At 41.8% G+C, this 18,112-nt stretch overlaps 1 protein-coding gene and 1 long non-coding RNA gene across 3 annotated transcripts in view; one reads left to right on the forward strand and one right to left on the reverse strand.

Annotated features, from left to right (window-relative positions):
• Positions 1-18,112, forward strand: part of LOC125457234 (cell adhesion molecule DSCAM) — a 612,502-nt gene that overhangs the window by 405,255 nt on the left and 189,135 nt on the right. For both annotated transcript variants that reach the window (XM_048541184.2, XM_059650150.1), the window contains 2 exons: positions 9,199-9,318; positions 12,970-13,143. In XM_048541184.2, the coding sequence (XP_048397141.1) occupies positions 9,199-9,318; positions 12,970-13,143 (294 nt within the window). The remainder of the gene's footprint in view (positions 1-9,198; positions 9,319-12,969; positions 13,144-18,112) is intronic.
• The window catches only part of LOC125457235 (uncharacterized), a 66,844-nt gene that overhangs the window by 33,008 nt on the left and 15,724 nt on the right, over positions 1-18,112 (reverse strand). The window lies entirely within an intron of this gene.

Consider the following 18,112-nt stretch of genomic DNA (forward strand, 5'->3'; position numbering starts at 1 on the left):
TAGTCTCCCTTCCTGTTCTATGAGTCTAATCTGTCAATTTTTGGTCTTCCCAAACAACGGAGAAGCAGCTGACTTTAGTCTTAGCAATCATCATAGGGTTGTAGGATAGTTACGATGCAGAAGGTGGTCCCATTGAGTCTGCACTAGTTCGCTGAGCATTTTGACATTATGCCAATCCCTTGCCTGTTCAAAATAATCCTCCATATTGTTCTGTTAAAAAAGATTTATCCAATGTCTCCATTGAATTTGCCTCAACTGCACCTTCAGGCATTCCATACTCTAACTACTTGTGTGGGAAGTTTCTTTCATCGTGCATTTGTTTATTTTGCAAAACACATTAAAACTTTGCCCCTAGATCCTTTTATATGAGTGGAAACAATTTGTCTATTTCTATTCCAGAACTGCCATCGTTTTAAAATCTACCAAATTTCCTCTCAGTCTTCTCCTCTCCAAGGAAAAAAGAATCCAAGCTTCTCCAAGACATCTTCATAACTAAAATTTCTCATTCCTGGAACTATTCTCATCAATCTTTTCTGCATTCTCTCCAGAGTGTTTGCATCCTTCCTAAACTGCGGCACCTAGAAGTGCACACAATGTTGTAGCTGAAGTCTAATATTATATAAATTAAATTATATAAACCTCCCTGCTCTTGTACTCTATGCCACTATTATTGAAGTCTAGACTATAACAAGGGGTTGAAAGTGGTTCAGTGGTTAGCATTACTGCCAAGGATGCGGTTCAATTCCACCCTCAGTCAACTGTCTGTGTGGAGTTTGCAAGTTCTCCCTGTGTCGGTGTGGGTTTCCTCTGGGTGCTCTTGTTTCTTTCTGCAGTCCAAAGATGTGCAGGCTAGGTGGATTGGCCATGCTAAATTGCCCATAGTGCTCAAGGGTGTGTAGATTAGGGGGATGGGATGCTCTGAGGATCAGTGCAGACTGTGTTGGGCTGAAGGGCCTGTTTCCACACCATTGGAATTTCATGATAATATGTTTATTAAAAGCTCCCTCTATCTCTCCTGCCACCTTTAATGTCTCATTTACATGTATACTTGGTCTCTGTACTCCTATATACTTTCAGAATAATACTCTGTTTTATACTGCTTTCTTCATGTTCTTTGCAACAAAGTATATCACTTCACTCTTCTCTGCATTGAACTTCACCTGATGCCTAAACAACCACAGTCGAATTAATCAATATCTTTTTGAAATTCTCCACTGTCCTCCTCACAATTTACAATTCTCCCAGGTTTTGTGTCATCCACAAACTTTGAAATTGTCTCTAGCACGCCAAGATCCAGATCATTTGTGTATATCAGAAAAAAGCAAGGACCTCAAAAACAACCTTGGGGGAACTCCACAACAAAACTTGGTTGAGCCTGAAAAACACCCATTAACCATTACTCCCTACTTCCTATCATTCAGCCAATTTTATATCCATGTTGCTACCAGGCAACACAGTGGCACAGTGGTTAACACTGCTGCCTCACAGCACCAGGGACCTGGGTTCAATTCCAGCCTTAGGTGACTGTCTGTGTGGAGTTTGCACATTCTCCCTATGTCTGTGTGGGTTTCCTCTGGGTGCTCCAGTTCCTCCCACAGTCCAAAGATGTGCAGAGTAGGTGGATTGGCCATGCACAATTGCCCGTAAGTGTTCAGGGAGGTGTTGATTAGGTGGGTTATAAGGGGGATCGGGGTCAGTGTGGACTTGTTGGATCAAAGGGCCTGTTTTCACATTGTAGGAATTCTAATTCCCCTTTTGTTCAACGACATGTATTTTTCCTGATGTCTTCTGTGCCGTAGCGTATCAAGCATCATCAGGATGTCTGTGGGAACTCCAGTTTTGTCTGTCCTACTATGCCCTCTTGAGGTAAAATACCTTGACAATGCACATGAACAACCTTCACCCTCATCAACCCTATCTGTTACCACTTGAAAAAAAAATTAAATAAATTTCCATTGTTGAATCCAGGCCAATTCTGTCGAATTAACCAGGATGTTTCCATGTTACTATTATTATAATTGTTTCAGGAAATTTCCACACCAAATTTAGAATAACTGATCTGTAATGGCTGGACATATCTTAACAAAACTTTTTCGAACAAGCGTCATATTTGCAATTCTCCAGCCCTCAGGCACCATTCCTCATACCAGAGAAGGCCAAGAGATTATTGCCAATTGCTTCTGCTAATCCCAGCCTCGCTTCTTTCAAAATCCTTAGTTATAGTTCAATGCCTTATTAATTTTAAGTACTGACAGCTTGTCCAATACCTCCCCCTTATGAATTTTAAACCCTTCTAATGACCAAAATTTTCTCCTCAATCTGCAAGGACTGACCTGCCCAATGGTGAAGACAGATGCAAAATATTTATATAACATGTCAGCCATGTCTCTTGATTCTATGCACAAATCCCCAATCAGTCTTTTATTGCCATCCTTTTACTGTTGATGTGTTTATAGAAGACTTTGGATTTTGCGTCTAGTCTTTTTTAGTAATGTCTCTTTGCTTCTCTTATCAGCTTTTCATCTCTTCCCGAACCTTCTGTGTTCAGCTTTTTTCTCAGTTACATTTAGTACCTGACACCTATCAAACATACACTTTTTTTTCTTCTTTACCTCAATTTCCATTTCCTTCGTCACCCAGGGAAGTCTAGTTTTGTCTGTCTCTACCATGACGTTTTGAGGGAAAATACTTTGACAATGCCTGAAACATCACTGCTTTGAAAGCACACCAGATGCTGTTTGTCCAACCAACCCTTCTTTCCAGCCTGTCCAGCCCAGCTCCAATCTTGCCCCATTGAAGCCTGCTCTCTGCCAGCTTATTGTTCTTACTCTGGATTGACCAATTATTTCTCCACCACCATCCTGAACCTTCCAATCATTGTGACCCAAATGTCCCCCCACTGCCACTAGATCTACTTGTCCCATCTCATTCTGAAGTTATGGTCCAGCAGTGCCTTCTATTTTGTTGGACTGGACACAGACTACTGTAGGAAATTCTCCTGAACACAATCTAGAAAAACATTTCCTTCGCTGTCCCTCACACCAACGCTATATGTAAGTTGTTGAAGTTCTCTATTATAACTGCTCTATGCTGTTTATAAATACACAGAACAGTACAGCACAGTACTGGTCCTTTGGCCCACGATGTTACGCCGAACTTTTACCCGAAACCTAAGGTCTTATCTAACCTCCGCCGCTGCCTTATATTATCATCTATATGCGTATCTAATAGGTGCTTAAATGCCCCTAATGAGGCCGACTCTGCTACCCTCTCCAGCAATGCATTCCACTCCCCTACCACTCTCCAAGTAAAGAACCAACTTCTGATGTCTCCCTGACATCTGCCTCCTTTCAGTTTAAAACTATGTCCGCTCGTAAAAATTACGTCTGCCGCAGGAAAAGGTCTCTGGCTGTCTACTCCATCTATACTTCTGATTATTTTGTACACCTCTATCAAGTCACGTCTCATCCTTCGTATTCTAAAGAGAAAAGCCGAGGCTGTCTCAATCTTTCCTTGTAAGACCTTCCTTCCATTCCAGGCAGCAACCTGGTGTATCTCCTCTGCCTCTTTTCCAACACTTCCAAATCTTTCCTGTAATGAGGCGACCAGAACTGGACACAATACTCCAGATTTGGCTGGGCGAGGGTTTTGTTTAGCTGGAGCATAACTTCACGGCTCTTGAACTCAATCCCTCTATTAATGAATGCTAACACACCATACGCCTTCTTAACAACTCTATCCACCTGGGTGGCAGCTTTCAGGGAACTGTGATCATGAACCCCAAGATCCCTCTGCTCCTCAACACTGCCAAGAATCTTTCCCTTAACCCTGTATTCTGCTTTCAAGTTTGTCCTTCCAAAATGAATCACCTCACACTTTTCAGGGTTAAACCCCATCTGCCACTTCTCAGCCCAGCTCTGCATTCTATCAATGTCCCTTTGTAACCTAGAACAGCCCTCTGCAATGTCCACAATGTGACCCACCTTCGTATCGTCTGTGAACTTACTAATCCACCCTTCCATTCCTTCATCCAAATCATTTACAAAAATCAATAATAGAAGAGGACCCAGAACTAATTCAGCAGGGGGATGGGAACCAAAATTGTAGTTCGACTATAGAAAAGGTTGAGAGTAGGGTGGTCCAAAATAAAGTTTCAGGGAAGCAAGATGGCACCGGCAAGCAAGAAGTTGGATTGAACTGTGTCTACTTCAATGCCAGGAGCATCCGGAAGAAGGTGGGTGAACTTGCAGCATGGGTTAGTACCTGGGACTTCGATGTTGTGGCCATTTCGGAGACATGGATAGAGCAGGGACAGGAATGGTTGTTGCAGGTTCCAGGATTCAGATGTTTCAGTAAGAACAGAGAAGATGGTAAAATGGGGGGAGGTGTGGCATTGTTGGTCAAGGACAGTATTACAGTTGCAGAAAGGATGTTTCGGGACTCGTCAACTGAGGTAGTATGGGCTGAGGTTAGAAACAGGAAAGGAGAGGTCACCCTGTTGGGAGTTTTCTATAGGCCTCCGAATAGTTCCAGAGATGTAGAGGAAAGGATAGCAAAGATGATTCTCGACAGGAGTGAGAGAGACAGGGTAGTTGTCATGGGGGACTTCAACTTTCCAAATATTGACTGGGAACACTGTAGTTCGAGTACTATAGATGAGTTAGTTTTTGTCCAGAGTGTGCAGGAGGGCTTCCTGACACAGTATGTAGACAGGCCAACAAGGGGCGAAGCCACATTAGATTTGGTACTGGGTAATGAGCCTGGCCAGGTGTTAGATTTGGAAGTAGATAGGGCACTTGGGTGATAGCGATCACAATTCTGTTATGTTTACTTCAGTGATGGAAAGGGACAGGTGTATACCACTGGGCAAGAGTTATAGCTGGGGGAAAGGCAATTATGATGAGATTAGGCAAGATTTAGGGAGCATAGGATGGGGAAGGAAACTGCAGGGGATGGGCACATTGGAAATGTGGAGCTTATTCAAGGAAAAGCTCCTGTATGTCCTAGATAAGTATGTACCTGTCAGGCAGGGAGGAAGCTGTAGAGCGCGGGAGCTGTGGTTTACGAAGGAGGTGGAATCTCTGGTCAAGAGGAAGAAGAAGGCTTATGTTAGGATGAGATGTGAAGGCTCCGTTAGGGCGCTTGAGGGCTACAGGGTAGCCAGAAAAGACCCAAAGAGAGAGGTCAGAAGAGCCAGGAAGAGACATGAGAAGTTGTTGGCAGATAGGATCAGGGTAAACCCTAAGGTTTTCTATAGTTATTTAAGGAATAAAAGAATGACGAATGTAAGATTAGGCCCAATCAAGGACAGTAGTGGTAAGTTGTGTGTGGAGTCAGATGAGATAGGGGAAGTGCTAAATGAATATTTTTCAACAGTATTCACTCTAGAAAACGACAATGTTGTTGAGGAGAATACTGAGATACAGGCTACTAGACTAGGTGGGATTGAGGTTCACAAGGAAGAGGTATTAGAAATCCTTCAGAAGGTGAAGATAGATAAGTCCACTGGGCCAGATGGGATTTATCCTAGGATCCTCTGGGAAGCCAGGGAGGAGATTGCCGAGCCTTTGGCATTGATCTTTAACTCGTCATTGTCTACAGGAATAGTGCCAGATGACTGGAGGATAGCAAATGTGGTTCCCCTGTTCAAGAAGGGGAGTAGAGACAACCCTGGTAATTATAGACCAGTGAGCCTTACCTCAGTTGTTGGTAAAGTGTTGGAAAAGGTTACAAGGGATAGGATTTATAATCATCTAGAAAAGAATAAATTGATTAGGGATAGTCAACACGGTTTTGTGAAGGCAAGGTTGTGCCTCACAAACCTTATTGAGTTCTTTGAGAAGGTGACCAAACAGGTAGATGAGAGTAAACCGGTTGATGTGGTGTATATAGACTTCAGCAAGGCATTCGATAAGGTTCCCCACAGTAGGCTATTGTACAAAATGCGGTGGAATGGAATTGTGGGAGATATAGCAGTTTGGATCAGAAATTGGCTTGCTGAAAGAAGACAGAGGGTGGTAGTTGATGGGAAATGTTCATCCTGGAGACCAGTTACTAGTGGTGTACCACAAGGGTCGGTGTTGGGTCCACTGCTGTTTGTCATTTTTATAAATGACCTGGATGAGGGAGTAGAAGGATGGGTTAGTAAATTTGTAGATGACACTAAGGTCGGTGGAGTTGTGGATAATGACGAAGGATGCTGTAGGTTGCAGAGAGACATAGATAAGCTGCAGAGCTGGGCTGAGAGCTGGCAAATGGAGTTTAATGCAGACAAGTGTGAGGTGATGCACTTTGGTAGGAGTAACCGGAAGGCAAAGTACTGGGCTAATGGTAAGATTCTTAGTAGTGTAGATGAGCAGAGAGATCTCGGTGTCCATGTACACAGATCCTTGAAAGTTGCCATCCAGGTTGACAGGGCTGTTGAGAAGGCATACAATGTTTTAGCTTTTATTAATAGAGGATTCGAGTTCCAGAACCAAGAGGTTATGGTGAAGCTGTACAAAACTCTGTTGCAGCCGCACTTGGAGTATTGTGTACAGTTCTGGTCACCGCATTTTCAGAAGGATGTGGAAGCTTTGGAAAGGGTGCAGAGGAGATTTACTAGGATGTTGCCTGGTATGGAGGGAAGGTCTTACAAGGAAAGGCTGAGGGACTTGAGGCTGTTTTCATTAGAGGGATGAAGTTTGAGAGGTGACTTAATTGAAACATATAAAACAATCAGAGGGTTAGATAGAGTGGATAGGGAGAGCCTTTTCCTTGGATGGTGACAGCGAGCACGAGGGGGTGTAGCTTTAAATTGAGGGGTGAAAGATATAGTACAGATGTCAGAGGTAGTTTCTTTACTCAGAGAGTAGTAAGGGAATGGAACGCTTTGCCTGCAACGGTAGTAGATTCGCCAACTTTAGGTACATTTAAGTTGTCATTGGATAAGCATAGGGACGTACATGGAATAGTGTAGGTTAGGTGGGCTTGAGATCGGTATGACAGGTCGGCACACCATCGAGGGCCAACGGGCCTGTACTGTGCTGTAATGTTCTATGTTCTATGTTCCAGAACAGATCCTTGAGGTACACCACTCGTAACTGAGCACCATGTTGAATATTTCCTGTCCACTACCACCCTTTGCCTCCTAAATGTCAGCCAATTCTGAATCCAATCTGCCACATTTCCCCTATTCCAAACCTCCTTACCTTCTGCATGAGCCTACCATGGAGACCCTTATCAAACGCCTTACTTAAATCCATGTATATCACATCCACTGCTCCACCTTCATCACGTGTTTGGTCACCTCTTCAAAGAATTCAGTAAGGTTTGTGAGGCATGATCTACCCCTCACAAAGCCATGCTGATTATCACGAATCAAACTGTGCCTTTTCAAATGATCGTAAATCCTGTCTGTCAGAGCCCTTTCCAATAATTTGCCCACCACTTACGTAAGACTAACTGGCCTGTAATTTCCGGGGTTATCCCTGTTGCTTTTTTTGAACAAGAGAATGACATTTGCCTCTTTGCAATCTTCCGGCACTATACCCGTGGACAGTGAGGACAAAAAGATCATCGCCAAAGGCCCTGCAATCTCGCCCCTTGCATCTCATAGAATCCTTAGATAAATCCCATCAGGCCCAGGGGTCTTATCTATCTTCAACTTCCTCAGAATTCCTAGCACATCTTTTTTGGTACCCAATGAACACAGTCTGCCGAGTTCTCAGCAACAAACCCAAACAAACAGACAAAACGGGCTCAAAAACCATAACCACTCTCCCCTACATCAAAGACATCTTGGAAATGGCTGCCAGACTACTCAGACCTCTTGGCATCATGGTAGGCCACAAACCCAACAACACACTAAAACAGCAGCTAATGAACTTAAAAGACCCTATACAGACAACAAGCAAAACAAACGTCATCTACAAAATACCTTGCAAGAACTGTGACAAACATTACATTGGACAAACAGGCAGAAAGCTAGCCACCAGGATACATGAACATCAACTAGCCACAAAAAGACATGACCCACTATCACTCGTATCCTTACATACAGATGAGGAAGGACACCACGTTGATTGGGACAACACATCCATCTCGGACAAGCCAAACAGAGACACGCACGAGAATTCCTCGAAGCACGACATTCCAACTGGAACGCCATCAACAAACACATTGATTTGGAGCCTATCTACCACCCGCTGAGAAAAAGAACAGGAAATGACATCACCAACACAGGAAATGACATCAACACAGGAAATGACATCACCAACCCAAGGAAACCTAAACACATAAATAGAAAGCGGGACATAACACCAGACGAAACGTCTGAAAACGAACCTTCTAGCTCAGCGAGCAAACTTACATCCAGAACCTCAAACTGAGCTACAAATCTTCTCAAAACTTGCTAGTAACTGCACGTTTACTGGTTAGCTCCAGCGATGCCAATTCTGTCCTCTAACCCACTGAAACAAACACCTTGTTCAATACAGTGATATTCTCCAAAACCATTAAAATCACCCCTCCTCCTTATCTTTTCTGAATACCCTGTACCCTGAATACCCTTTATCTTCTATATCTGCTCTTCCTTCAAATACAGTCTCTGTCATCATCATGGTGCTATATTTCCACATGGTGAATTTCCCAGTGTTATAGACTATACTGTACATTGAGGCTGTTGTGGCACACTGAGAATGGGATTGTCCGTACCTTTGACCGAAACAACCTAGGGTGAAGTCCCACCTGCTTCAGTGGTGTGCCATAACATATCTGAACATGTTGTCTAAAAGATATCTACTCAGTACTTGCATATAAATGCAGTTGAGTTCACTTCATTGCTTTCTTCCTTACTCCGACTTCAGATATTAACTTCAAATAGGGTCTTACTCCAATGGTCTGAGTGACTGTGCATTGAAGAGGAAAACTGTTGGGATTCCTGCTCCTCTTGCTCTCTATGATGTTTGTGTCTGCTTTAGTATGCATAGGATCAGATTTGATTATGGGTACCAGTTCTCTGTTTGTGTTGTTGCTAATGCTTCCTTTTGGAGAATATGCAGGGACCATTTGGGTGAAGTAGCTAAGAGATAACACTGCTGAAGGAAATGTGTCCTCACCTGAAATAATATCCTAGAACAAAGAGACCCCAACGCGAATTTCCATTTGGTGGATTTCAGTTTGATTTTAATCAGTATTAATGATGTGTATTTCTTTCAGTTCCTCCTCGATTTGTGGTACAACCCACTGACCAGGATGGTATTTATGGGAAATCTGTCATACTGAACTGTTCTGCAGAAGGTTATCCTGTCCCAACAATCGTCTGGAAGTACTCCAAAGGTATCATTTTGAACACAGCTTCAAAGCTAAACATCCCAATTGTTTAGATGCTGTCAGTGGAAGCATTAACTGTCGTGTTTCTGGTATGTTAATTTATATTTATGTTTGACGGTAAAATACTAAAGGCAGGATTGGTATGTACAGTGAATTAATTTGTTTCTGAGCCGGATTTGTGGTCAACCTGTAACAATAGGATGGAAGTCCCCTCCATTGACTTCTGTAAAGTGAGTTTGAGCTGTCTCCAATAATAAAAACAGAGACCACTAGAGATTCTCAGTAGAGCAAGCAACATCTGTGGAGAAAGAGAAGCAGAGTTAACATGGCAGGTCAATAACCCTTCATTTGACTCTGGACAAGCTCAGTCTTTGTGCTGGCAGCTTGGTCTCAGCAGCAACTTGTCCCTATTTGGCATTGAGTTAGCAATGTTATTCAGAAAACTCATAGCACCGTCAAGTTGGCAATTGAAGAATGGCCGCATGTTGCTGGAACTTAAGGCTGAGATTTGGTATTGGGGCAGAGCACATGTAGATTTACCTGACATTACTTTTGCAATGTGATAGGTGGATTAAACAGTTTTTGGAATAGATACTCAGTGGGGAATATAGATGGAATTGTTTGAGGAAGACTAGCATTCATTTTTTAAAATTTATTCATGAGATGTGAGTTTCACTGGATGGACCAGCATTTATTACCTGCTTCTAGTTGCCCTGCAGAATTGTTGGTGAGCTGACTTCTTGAGCCACTGTAACCCCAATTGGTTTGAAGGTATCCACAATGCTGGTAGGGAGCGAGTTCAAGATTTTGATTCAGTGACAGTGAAGAAATGGCTTGGAGGATAACCTGAAGGTGGTGTTACCATGTAACTGCTGCCCTTGTCATCCTAGGTGGCAGTGATTGTTGGGTTTGGAAGGTGCTGTCTAAAGACACGTGGTGAATTTCTGCTATGCATCTTGTAGCTAGTACCTGCTGCAGCTACTGAGTATGGATGGCAGAGGAAGTGAATATCTGTGGATGAGGTGCCAATCAATAGACTGCTTTGTCTTGCATATTGTCAAACTTCTTAAGTGTTTTGGAGATGCACTCATCCAGGAACTGGGGTGTATTCCATCACATTCCTAACTTGTGCCTTGTCGATGCCGGACAGCTTTGGGAGTCAGGACATGAGCCATTCAATGCAGAATTCCTAACCTCTGACTTGTTTTTGCCACAGTATTTATAAAGCCAGTCCAGTTCAGGTTCCCGAGAACAGTAAATCCGTTACCTCCACTATGATGTTGATATTGGGGTATTCGATGACGGTAGCTGCCATTGAAAGTCAATGGGAGACGATTAGGTCCTCTCCTGTTAGAGCTGGCCATTGCCTGGCATTTGTATGGTATGAATGTTACTACTTGTCAGCTCAAACCTGGATATTGTCTAGGGTGTTGCATTTCAACTTGAATTCTATCAGTATGTGAGTAGTCACAAATGGTGCAGAACATTGGACAATCATCAGCAAACACTCCCACATGTGAACTTATGACAGAGGAAAGATGTGTATGAGTGGAAGATGAAACAGCAGCAGATTGTTGGGTCCTAAGAAAATACCCTGAGGAACCTGCTGGAAAATCATCCTGGAGCTGTAATGAACTCCAACAACCATGACCACCTTCCTTTGTTCAAGGTGGAGAGTCTTCTACTTAATTACCATTGTCCCTAATTTTGCTAGTTAGTGCCACACTCAGTCCACTACAGCCTTGATGTGAAGGGCAGTCGCTATTATCTCACTTCTGGAGTTCAGCTTGTTTATCCATGTTTAGCCTAAGACTGTAATCAGGTTATGAGCCGAGTCGTCCTGGTGGAACCCAAACCTGAGTGGCAGTGAGCCGCTAAGTTTTTATCTATTCATGGGATATGGTGTCACTGGTTAGGCTAGCACTTATTGCTCATCCCTAATTCCCCAGAGGGCAGTTAAGAGTCAACCACATCTCAGCCAGATTAGGTAAGGATGGCAGATTTCCTTCCCTGAAGGCCATTAGTGAACCAAATGGGTTCTTAACAACATTCAGCAGTGGTTGTGCCATTGCCATTGGATTAACTTTTTAGTTCTAGATATTTTATTACTTCTATGGCAGGATTTGAATTCATGTTCCCAGAAAATTAGCCTGAAGTTCTGGATTACTGGTGAAGTGTCATTACCAGTATGCCACAGCTTCTCCTGAAGCAAGTGCTGCTTGAAAGCACAATTGATGACCCCTTCCATCATCTTACTTACAAGTAAGAGCAGCCCAATGGGACAGTAATTGACTAGGTTGTCCTGCTTTTAGTGTATGGGACTTACTTTAGCAATTTCCACATTGTCAGATAGATACTAGTGTTGTAAGCCTCCTGGAACAGCTTGGCTAGGGGTGCAGCAAGTTCTGCAGCACAAGTCTTCAGTATCATTGCCTTAATGTTGTCCGGGCCCATAGCCTTTGCAGCATCCAGTGCTACCAACCATTTCTTTATATCAAGTGGAGTGAATCAAATTGGATGACAATGTGCTTAAGAGCCTCCAGAGGAAGAGACCAAGATGGATCATTCATTCAGCACTTCTGGCTGAAGCTTCTAGCAAATGCTGCAAACCTTATACTTCGCCCTAGTGCTTTTGACTCCCCCATTATTGAGGTTGGCGATATTCATGGAGCTTCCACATCCTTAAGTTGTTTAGTTACTTGCCATCATTCACAACTGGATGTAGCAGGTCTGCAGAACTTAGATTTGATCTTTCAATGGTGGAATTGTTTAGTCCTGTTCATCACTGCTGCTTATGCTGATGGGCATTCAAGTTGTCCTGGGTTGTGGCTTGGTCAGGTTGACACTTCATTCCTCATTGTCCCTATTATAGCCTCTGGTACTCTTCAGTGAACCACAGCTGATCTACTTATTCAATGATAATGATAGATTGACGAATATGTCGGGCTGTGAGGTTGTAGATTGTATTGCAGTACAAGTTGGCAGCTGCTGATGGTGTTTAGCACTTCATGAAAGCCCAGTCTTGAGTTGCTAGATCTGTTTGGCCTCTGACCCATTTAGAACAACTGTAGTGCTACAAAAGCATTGGAGAGCATCCTCGATGTTGAGACAGGACTTTGCTTCCACAAGGTCAGTGCAGGGGTCACTCCTATTGACACTGGCACAAACAATACCTCTATAAAACTCAGATCGATGATGATGAGATCAAGTTAGCTTTTCCCTCTTGTTGGTTCCTTTGCCCTCACCTTTGCACACCCAGTTAGGCATCAATGCCCTTTAGGACTTGGTAAGTTCAGTCAACACTGATGTAATAAACTCCAAGGTTGTTTGAATTGCATTTTCTTGTGGGTTTTATTTTTGCCAATTTCTCAACTAATTAGATCCATTACTAAAATTAAAACTTTAATTCTTAACATTGTCAGTTGCATTCTACAAAATAGGAGTCATGAACCAGATAACTACCCCACATTGTGAGAAGTGATTTAGTATATATTGAAATTATTTTGATTTTCTCCTCTTTGATCCTGTATGATAGCATGTAAAATGTTTGCCGTTTATTTGACATTTAAAGTTCAGATTGTTGAGTACAGCCAACAAACGACAAAGAAGGTGGGTTAAGGAAAAATGACATTTAATTTTGCACCATTCCCTCTGTAGGTGCAGGTGTCCCACAATTCCAGTCAATTGCCCTGAATGGTCGCATCCAACTACTGGTGAATGGGTCGCTCCTAATTAAACATGTGCTCGAGGAAGACAGTGGGTATTACCTCTGCCAGGTCAGCAATGATGTGGGAGCTGATGTCAGCAAGTCCATGTATCTGACAGTCAAAAGTAAGTAATAAGTTTACTGCCTGCTGCATTAAGGTGAAACTAAGTGTTGGTGTAATTTGATTTGATTTTATCATCGTCACATGTACCTAGATGCAGTAAAAAAGTTTTGTTTTTAAGCAGTACAGGCTGATCATAACGCACAAAGATAATAGGGTGATTGAGCAGAGGAATACAAAGCTATGGCTGCCAAGAAGGTGTACAAAAAGCAACGTCAACATTAGATTTGAAATTGGTGAGGTCTATTCCGAAGTTGACGAACAGCAAGCAAGAAGCTGTTCTTGAAACTGTCAGTATGTGTGCTTAAGTTTCGGTGTTTTCTGCCTGACAGAAGAGGTCGGTAGATATTATAACTGGCATGAGTGGGGTCTTTGATGTCGTTGGCTGCCTTCCACACTGAAATAAGTTGTAAACGAGAAAAGCAGCTCCTTCAAACTCCAGATCTCTTGCTGCAGAAGGCTGGGCATAAATTCTGGAGCAAACACCTTTCTTGAAGGGAAAGAACTGCAGTGTATGTTTTGCAATGGTTTACTATGGTTGGGAAAGGTTAACTGTCAGTACTCAGGGAGATTAAGTGGCCATCGGTGAATAGATAAAGGCAGTTGCACTCAAGAAGTGCACTGCTACATATGCATTATGTGCAAAGAGAATGAAATGGAAAGTGCTACTTTGGTATGAGATTATCAGATTGTAAGAAAAGGACAGAGAGACCCTGAAATCATGATCCCAAAGCTGGACTCAATGTAAAAGTGCCTCTAATGTCATTAGTGATGTCAGTACATTGTTTATTTGAAAACACAAGCTTTCAGAGCCTCACTCCTTCTTCAGGTGTTAGTGAGAAAGTTGGCATCAGACACAGAATTTATAAGTAAAACATCAAAGGGTCATGGAACTGATGCAAATGTATTTTTTGCTTATAAGTTCTGCGTCTGATGCCACCTCTCTGACTAACACTTGAAGAAGGAGCAAGGCTCCAACCATTTGCGTTTTCAAATAAACCTGTTGGACCTGATGGTTGTGTGATTTTTGACCTTGTCTATCCCAGTCCAACACTGGCACCTCCACATCAGTAGACTGTTGGCCATGAAGAGTCCACATCTATTTAGGATGTATAACTGCATTTCCATCACTTTGTTAGTCTCTCTGATAAGACTATTGAGCAGGTTAAGAGAAATATTCATACGTAAAAGCTTGATTTAATTACATTTGTGAAAATTGATTATTTATCTCATGCTTTTTGGAGTGATTATCAATTTCCTATTCCTTACTGATGAATTTTATATGTGTACTCTTGTCAATTTTAATATTCAACCACTGGAAATTTAGTACAGGTTTAAGATCATGTTATTCAACTGGTCCAGAGAGAACATCATTCCAGTAAAACTCTGAAGAATTTTTTAAAAATGAACACCTTTATACTATGAAAATCCCATGATCCAAATTCCAATCTCACTTCATGCAAACGTAAGAAACAAATTGTCCATTGTAATTCACAGGTTAATATCATAAATGTCCCCTTCACCCAGTCAGTGAACAATTAATCTTATCCTAGATGTGACTGTTTTCTCCAGTCCCTACCAGTGCCTGTCATCCCACTCTCCCCTCACCCCAGAAACTCTACAATGTTTCTGTAAACATCACCTTCTATTTGTGCAAGATTGCTGACACATTCCTGCTGACACTAACTTCATAGCGTTTATCTTTTAAACCATTCATTCATTGAAGTCTTCTCACTTTTGTTATAAGGATCTCCATTTAACCCTTACAGTCTAAACTGAACAGAATCAAAATAACAAAGAGCATAAAAAGCCTGATCACACCTCACCCCTCAGTCTACCACCCCCACACCCCCTAGTTCTAAAGGACAGAAGATGCCACCCACAGTGATTGGAGAACAAACAATAATAATGTTTATTTGCCATTTATCTCTCCATAAGTTTAATGGCGACACTGTTCATTTTGAATGAGAAGAATGAACTTCGCTTGTATTTTCCACCTCAGAATGATTTGTTGGTTTTACTGAGGAACTTGGGAAATGTACTGAGGCGTGAAGGTGTGGGGTGTGGATACAAAATGGATGACCATGAATAATCACAGAGTTACAGTGACTAACAGAAGGACATCATGATTGAGATCATGATTCACAATAGTGGCCTTGCCTTGTTAACAGCTTGTTTTGGAGGGGAAGAAAATCACAAGAAATTAAATGGCAGATAAGCGAAGATTGTGACAATGACATAACAATGCCTCCATTTTCTAATATCAGTGGCAATGCCTGTGGAGTATTCTACAATCAGTGAGATATTTCTGAAAGAGGAGCTGTAGTTGTATGTGTAATAATTTGTACAAAGCAAGAAACCATAAACACCGGTGAGACCAGTTAATCTGTTTTTAGTGATGCTGGTTGAGGGATAAATATTAGCCAGGAACTTTTTTTTTGTGGATTAACACTTGCAGTTTTAAAAACAAAACCTCAGAAAGCATAATTCCCTACATGGGTAATTTATGAGCTAATATTATTCACAGTAATCTATCTCCAATTTATGGGGCAGGAAAAGTACATTTAAACATATCTGACCTTGATACTGAGAAAATGTATATACACATAAATATGACATTAAAAAAGGATATCTACACAGACACTGAATAATTTCAGCCAAGGCAAAGCATTTTGTTAATGGTTGGAGGATTATTTTATCAGCAAAGAGAATACTGTCAATAAAAGAGATCTTGTCTGCGCATAAGATGATGACGAGAAACATCCCTTATCAAAGCAGAGCAGGGACCTCCCCAGTGAGTTGGGTTCTATTTGAAACTAATAAAAGACCCTGCAGTCTTCAGAGCAGTTATAGCACACTTTGCTTTCCCAGCAAGAGAAGTTCCTTCATGCTGAGTCCCTGTGGCTCATACAGATCAGAAATGCTAAATCAATGTTTACTGTGGAGCTGCAGAGATTTACAGAGGGACTAGGAGGGAGTGGGGAAAATGTAAAATATCGCAGAGCTGTAGAGAATGCCATAGTTAAAAATGCTGCTCATAATAAAGATGTAATTTTGCTAACATTTTGCTTGCAGGCTAAGGTGCTGAATGACCGATATCAAAAATTTGTGACAATGGTGTAGAATTGCCTACATTCACGAATGCTAATAGCAAACCCTAGCAGCGTTTTGAACCTCACTTTATACTCACACCAGCTTTCTCTGCTAATCATGAATAAAGGTAAATTGGTCATTTGTGTGGTCAACAGTGAGGGATGTTGATGAGAACCAAAAGAACTGCGGATGCTGTAATGTGTTGATGATCTACCAATAGAAGCTACCATCAATATGAAACAAATAAAAATGAAAGAACTGCGGATGCTGTAAATCAAGATCAAAAACAAAGTTGCTGGAAAAGCTCAGCAGGTCTGGCATCATCTGTGGAGAAAAATGTCAGAGCTAATGCTCTGAGGAAGCGTCATCAGTCCCGAAATATTAACACTGATTTGTTCTTCGCAGATACTGCCAGAACCTGCTAAGCTTTTCCAGCAACTTCTGTTGTGATCAATATGAAGCAAATGTGTGCATTGCTCATTGTTTGCAATATTTCAATAGCATACAAAATACCGCGCCAGGGATAAACTCCCCATTTCAATATTTTTCTCTTCAAAACATTTTGATAAAAGATCATCAAATCGTCTTTATAGTGAATTGCAATGTACGATGTTATCTATTTCTGTATTATACCAAACAGCCCCTTTTATAAGTAATATGTAAATATTGTATTGTCTGTAGTATTTCACTGCACTCATAAACCATGTAATCACTGTCAATTATTGAAAAAAACCCATCTGATTCACTAATGTCCTATGGGGAAGGAAATCTCGATTGTTACTTGGTCTGGCCTATGTATAACTACAGATGCACAATAATGTGGCTGATTCTTAATTGCCCTATAGATAATTAGGGATGGGTTATGAATGCTGGTGTAGCCAGTGATCCCCACATCCTGTGAATGAATAAGAACAAAACATACAGACAGAAAATGTTCAATTTTTGAGCATTGTTGTTTACTGTACCTAGTTTCTTACTGTCATGATTTAGGAACATGTGACAACAACAATGTCAGCTGTTACATTTTTACAATGGAACATCTGCTGTTCAGTCCTCCTGCCGCTGGTGATGCTGTACTGATTTTCTACCATTTGCCTGTCATAGTGAACACAGGAGAAAGATAGATTGTCTGAGATTCCCAATCTTCCCCTCATCAATGGTTAAAAGTTGTGTTAGCTGGCCACAAGGGCTGTAACAACATCAAGGAAATTCTTCCCTCAGCTGCATGTCTCTCCAATTTCCTGCTGAGAAATTTGCACTGACATATATGCCTTCCTGTTCCGATTTGTATTAAGACTTTTCTTTTAAAAACCAAACAACAGGAATCAGTAGAATCGTAGTTGTGACATTCAATTCCAACATCGTTATCCTGTTGTCCACATTACAACAGCAGTAAAGATTCTCATTGCTTTGGGAAATCTCGCTTTGGTGAAATTGCCAGATAAGTACTTGACCTTTCTTATTGTGTAAAGCAAGAGCTGCGGGAAATTTGAAAAAATATAGTAAGTTGCAAAGTGCATCAATGCCGTCACAAACTCACAGTCTCAGCAAAAGCGACCACCGCAAAGTCCTTGTGGAGATAAATCCCATCTTCACTTTGAGGATACTTTCTGTTGTGTTGTTTTGCAAAATTACCATGCTAAATGGGATAGACTTTGAACAGATCTAGCAGCTCAAGAGTGGGCTTCCATGAGGTATGGTGGGCCATCAGTGGTAACAAAATGATATTCACCCTTCTCAATCTGTAAGTTCATGGCCTGGCATATCCTCCACTCAACCATTACCATCAAGCTGGCAGATCAACTGTGGTTCAATGAAGAGTGCAGGAGGCCATGCCAGCAGCAGCACCAGGCATACCTAAGAATGAAGTGTCTGCCTGG

Source organism: Stegostoma tigrinum, chromosome 12 (genome assembly GCF_030684315.1).
Source record: "Stegostoma tigrinum isolate sSteTig4 chromosome 12, sSteTig4.hap1, whole genome shotgun sequence".
Lineage (NCBI taxonomy): Eukaryota > Metazoa > Chordata > Chondrichthyes > Orectolobiformes > Stegostomatidae > Stegostoma > Stegostoma tigrinum.